At 37.4% G+C, this 6,000-nt stretch overlaps 1 protein-coding gene across 1 annotated transcript; it reads left to right on the top strand.

Annotated features, from left to right (window-relative positions):
* The first annotated feature begins 1,406 nt into the window (after positions 1-1,406).
* LOC130104456 (UDP-glucuronosyltransferase 2C1-like) lies at positions 1,407-3,385 on the top strand. Its single transcript, XM_056271011.1, has 2 exons — positions 1,407-1,541; positions 1,637-3,385. Exons 1-2 carry the CDS (start codon positions 1,531-1,533, stop codon positions 3,222-3,224), a joined length of 1,599 nt encoding a protein of 532 aa, XP_056126986.1. The 5' UTR covers positions 1,407-1,530; the 3' UTR covers positions 3,225-3,385.
* Positions 3,386-6,000: the final 2,615 nt, after the last annotated feature.

The following is a 6,000-nucleotide window of genomic DNA, read 5'->3' as shown; positions in this document are numbered from 1 at the left end:
TCCATTTGCATTTCGCGCCATGGCAACGCAGTGGCGTGACGTCATATGAAAACAAGCCGAGCGTCACGTGACCAAACCGGAAAACGGGTCTCATTGCATCCGCTTGTCAGAGAAAGTGTTTACGGCCGTAAGAACTACGATATCTATGGATTTTTAAGGTAATCAGCTAACGTACTAAGTTCACTTTGTTATTGGTGTTTTATGCTATTTAAATATCTAAACGTTAGTGTGAAGAAGAAAATTTGAAAAACTTTTAAATATCAATCTGCACATGCAATGGACATTGGTTATGCTCATTTTTGCTTGCTCCTTTTAAGTTATCTTGAGTAAAACCGCAAAAAATGTCATGAAGCACATACAAAAGACCTGAATCGGAAGCGATGTGAGCTGTTTTCCGGCTTGGTCACGTGACGCTCGGCATAAAGCCTATCGCCATCTAGTGTTGGAAAGAAATACCGCAAGTAAATGTTGAAAACAGCAAGTACATTTCAAAGAGGATAAGCGAGTTTCTTATACATATTGTGTCATGATACCACACACAGGAAACAGGGATCCAATAGCAGTATTTATTTAGGGTAATCCGTACTCACAAAAAAGAGGATAAGCGAGTTTCTTATACAAATTGTGTCACGATACCACACACAGGAAACAGGGATCCAATAGCAGTATTTATTTAGGGTAATCCGTACTCACAAAAACCAGTCCAAGGGTCAAAATCCATAAGGCAATCCAAAACATAAAATACACGAGAAACAAGGCAAGAACACAGCACTCTGAAGTGGTGTGACGAATAACAAGGACTCCGTAACAAACACTAAACAGGCAGGGTATTTATACACACAGAAACTAACAATCATGATGGGGAACAGCTGAGTGCAATGAACAGTAATGAGCGCAGACAAGGATTGTGGGGGATGCAGTTCCTAATGTGAATGACTCCGTGGGGGAAGAGGACCTCTAGTCTAGTGGACACCAGGGAACATAAACCAACACTGTGACATATTGTGATTCTTGAGATAAATAGATTAAATATAAGAATGTTTTACAAATGTTTTCAAAGAAAATCAAGATGGCTCTTACAAGCCATCATTCACTCACTAGTTTACTTTGTGTAACGTCCAACAGTGTATGCGTTACAATAAATAGTTTTGTCATTATTTTTCTAAAAGCTCAGTGTCATTTCCATCAAATCTCAATTATGATTTGTGTTTTATATGACGCATATATTTCATCTTAAGCTTTTCACTGACGTTTTTTGTCTCATTGGTAAAAAAAATGTATTGGCGTCAAAAAGTTTGTTGTTGTAGATTAATAAAGCTATTTTATTTGGTCGGTAGAGGATTTAGATGCATCTAAATCAACGCAATTCTCAGAATAATATCAAGTTTAGATATGTATTGTGTGGAGAGAGGAGTGGTGTTAACTTTCACATGTGCACTCCCAATGCGTTTTTCATATATTAGCTGGGCAGGGCTTGTTTCACACCATTTTAGTAGTGGAATGCAGTGAGAAATCTATCCAGTCAGTCGCATGCTTGTGTGGTAAGTGAAGCAGATTACCTTTATTATCCTAAACAATTATAACAAGAGGCATATTGTGTGTAACTGAAATGTATTGTAACTTTCTTTCTTCAAAGGTTAAAAACGAAGATGCATTACCTCCCTGTCACTTTGCTAACATTCTTGAGCATATTATCTCAAGTGTTAGGAGGTAAAGTGTTAGTATTTCCACTGGATGGAAGTCACTGGGTGAACATGAAGGTCCTGATCGAGGAATTACACTCACGAGGTCACAAGGTGACGGTGCTAAGAGCCTCCAACAGCTGGTATATCAAGGAAGAGTCTCCTTTCTACAATTCCATCACCATTCAAAACACAGGAGGATTTGATGAGGACTTTTTTGGTTTAATGATCAGCCGTCTCCTGAAGATTAAAAGAGAAGGACATTCCGTTTGGAACCGCATTCAGCTGGAGTACGAAATCATCATGAAGTTTAAAAGCATGCATGAAGATATGTTGCAGATGATGGAGAGAATATTAGAAGATGAAAAAATGATAAACTCAATCCAAGATGCTAAATACGACGTGGTGCTAGCAGACCCAGCTTCTGGAGGCGGTGCAATCCTAGCTTACAAGTTTAATATTCCTTTAGTTTTCAACGTTCGGTGGACGATTCATGGAGAGGGACATTTCGCCATTGCTCCTTCCCCCCTGTCTTATGTCCCTGTCCCAGGAGTAGAGCTAACAGACAAGATGTCATTCCTTCAACGTGTCAAGAATGTTTTGACCTACTTTTTCACCCAGTTCCAGATTGCAATCATCTCTGAACCTACCTATTCTTCTTTTTGTCGCAAACATTTTGGCCCCAACGTTCATTATTTTTCCCTTTTCCAGGATGCAGATATCTGGCTCATGAGAAATGACTTTACCTTTGAATTTCCAAGACCCACAATGCCCAATATCGTCTATATGGGCGGCTTCCAGTGCAAACCTGCCAAGCCACTTCCAGCTGATCTTGAGGAGTTTGTGCGGAGCTCAGGAGATCATGGAGTCATCGTCATGTCTCTAGGCACCCTTATTGCTCAGCTTCCACAAGACGTCACCAATGACATAGCAGCGGCATTTGCTCAGCTTCCTCAAAAAGTGATTTGGAGATATACAGGACCTCGACCTGTGACCCTTGGTAACAATACCTTACTTGTGGACTGGCTCCCCCAGAATGACCTGCTTGGACATCCTCAAACTAAAGTGTTTGTTGCACATGGAGGCACCAATGGAGTTCAGGAAGCCATCTATCATGGGATTCCCATTTTGGGTGTACCATTAGTGTTTGATCAGCCAGACAATCTCTTCAGAATGGAATCGAAGGGAACAGCAAAGATTGTAGATATTGCGACTCTGGACAAAAATGTGTTTCTAGAGGCATTAAAGGAGGTTCTGCATAACCCATCTTACAGGGAGAACATGCAGAGACTGTCCAGACTGCATCACGACCAGCCAATGAAACCTCTTGATCGTGCCGTCTTCTGGATTGAGTTTGTCATGAGGAATAGAGGAGCCCCTCATTTACGAACACAGTCTTTCAGAATGCCCTGGATTGAGTACTACTCTATAGATGTTATTTTGACTCTAACGGTGACACTTTTCATATTTGCATTTTTGATTATATATGTGATTCGATATCTTTTTAGAGTTCTGTTCAAAAAGAAAGTAAAATGTGCATGATGTATACCTACTGTATGAGTTCGTTGTAGAAAAAATTCAAGCATTTACATTTGCTAATTTTGTACGGACTTGTTAGAGCTGCATTTATTGTTGGTTAAATCTTGAGCCTCAATAGATGCAAATTTCATAACTGTGATTAATACAAGGACTAAAAAAAGTTTTCCCCGGCATTATGAAGTTTATTTTTTTGTGTTAAAATGCAGTTTAAAAGTTTGACTTCAGTAAGACTAATTTGTCTATTTAGAATGTCATGTAAAGGCTTTTAACAGAAATTATATTGATTACACGTTAGATCACACATAGTTGAACAGACAGATGAAGACTGTATCTTGACGATGATAAAACCCACTGTAAATCCGGTAACGCTTTAGATTACAGCCCGGAAAGTACTGTGTAATTAAGAGGAATTTACAGTGTAACTTTCTGTAATTATAGTGTACCTATAAAGTACTTGCATGTAAGTATAAGGGAACAATATGTAAAGTTTGGGGAATAAAGGGATAACAACCAGGAGAATTAAAAAAATATTTATACTGTAAGTATTATAGAACTAAGGGGTACTTATTCTACTATTATGATATAACAATCTTACATTTGTGATCAATTTAGCAAGAACATACACGGCGTACCTTTTTGTAATAATTGTGTACCAATACATACTGTATAGGCTTTTTAAAAATGACAGGGTACATACAGTATATAGGCATTTATACAATTCTTTATTTATTTTTTGATAGCAAAAGTGCAGATTTTTAAGTTTGGGCTAACATGTTTCAAGGCAAGAAAAGCTAAGACTATTGCAATTTTTTTAAATACTGGGAAATATATCTTGTTTGACAGACTGATCTCATGAAATGGCGTATGTATGACACGCCAATTCGTATTTCCATTTTTGGCGTGCTATCAACACGCATAATCGCTTTTCAGCGTGTTTATCAACGCCTTTGACTTAACGTTATATTACTGTATTATGCATATATAAATATATGACCTACCCCAACCCCGTCCCTAAACCTACCCGTCACTGGGGTTAATACCATTTATGAGTCTTCTCCTACCATCCTAGGAAAAGAAATATCGCTCCACAGATGTAGATATAGATTTTGCTTCGTTTCGCTCGGACATTTAACGGCGTAGACATACACGCGGAATCACTCGGACATTTAATGGCGTAGACATACACGCAAAAGATTTCGGCGTGGACATACACGCGGATATTTCAAAATGCGTATAGATAACACGCCACTTGAATTGAAAGTGGCGTGTATGTTTACGCAAAGTCATGATGTCATGTTGTGTTTGATGTAGTTACAGGGTAAGTGGTGCTTGTATAATAAATAAAGGTTTCCGAGTCAGTGATATAAAACTGTGTATGCATTTTTATTGTACTTACCCTGTAACTACATGGAATAAGAGGGTATAACAAGCACCACTTTAATTTACAGCCCACAATGTTACACTTACCCTGTAACTACATGGAACAAGAGGGTAACAAGCACCACTACATGAAACAAGAGTATCTTTCCCCAATATTTAAGCAAAAGTTGCAATAGTTTTCGTTTTCAGTGCACTTTTGTTAAAAAGATTACTTTATAAATGCATAGATATGTACCCTGTAATTTTTAAAAAGCCTGTAATTTTACAGTATGTACTGGTTCACCGTTATTTCAAAAAGCTACGCAGTGTATGTTCTTGCTAAATTGCTCCCACATGTAAGATTGTTATATCATAATAGTAGAATAAGCACCCTTTAGTTCTTTAATACTTCAAGTATAAATAATTGTTTAATTCTCCTGGTTGTTACCCCTTTATTCCCCAAACTTAAAATATTGTTCCCTTATACTTATATTGTAAGTGCGTTATAGGTACACTATAATTACCGAAGGTTATGCTGTAAAATCACTTTAATTACGCAGTACTTTCCGGGCTGTAATCTAAAGCGTTACCGTAAATCCATGACTGTGTAAATGCAAGCTGTGATTGACTTCAGATTATGAAGCAATAAATAACTGAATAACTGTCCAATTGTACAGATCTAACTGAAATATTTAAATTCTATCCGATGCTGATTTCTTCTCCCTCTTCCAGAATGCTGACATGATTTCATGATTTTTTTTCACCCTCTTCCATGATGCCAACAAATCATTGGTCATTGGTGCCAACTGCATTCCGTAACTTTTATGGCACTTTTCCACTGTATGGTAGCTTTGTACGGCTCACTGTTGGGGGTTTTCCACTGTGTACAGTACCTAGTACCTGGTAATTATATCTTGGTAACACTTTAGAATACGGTTCCTTCGTTAATGAATAACTACACAGGAACAAATGAGTAACACAATATTAACAATCTAGTAACTACTATTAACTAACAAGAAATTCTGATTAACGAATTAGTAAGTAACAGCGCACAGATGAAAGTGGTAGTTCACAATTAACTAATTGATAACTACTATTTTTTTTATGCTTCCCAGAGAACTACTGAAGAATATTAATAGTTCATGCAAAACTAATCAATAACTAATGCAGGACAAATGACTAGCACTACATTAACATTAATAACTGCTGTAAACAAATACACACGGTTTATCAATATGTAATAGCATAGCAGACTTATGATTTGGGAAATAATTAGCCTATGCTCTCTCCTAGAGAACTATTTATCAACTGAATAATTTTAAAGGGGTCATATAATGGTACATGCACTTTTACAAGTTGATTGTACTGAAATGTGTGTTGGCAGTGCCTGTACACAACCATCATATAATGATAAAAATCC

The sequence above is a fragment of the Rhinichthys klamathensis genome, unplaced genomic scaffold (genome assembly GCF_029890125.1).
Source record: "Rhinichthys klamathensis goyatoka isolate OS25496 unplaced genomic scaffold, OSU_Roscu_1.1 h1tg000310l_1, whole genome shotgun sequence".
NCBI classification, from domain to species: domain Eukaryota; kingdom Metazoa; phylum Chordata; class Actinopteri; order Cypriniformes; family Leuciscidae; genus Rhinichthys; species Rhinichthys klamathensis.
Note: the sequence above shows the minus strand (reverse complement) of the source record. Positions and strands in the feature narration are given on the sequence as shown.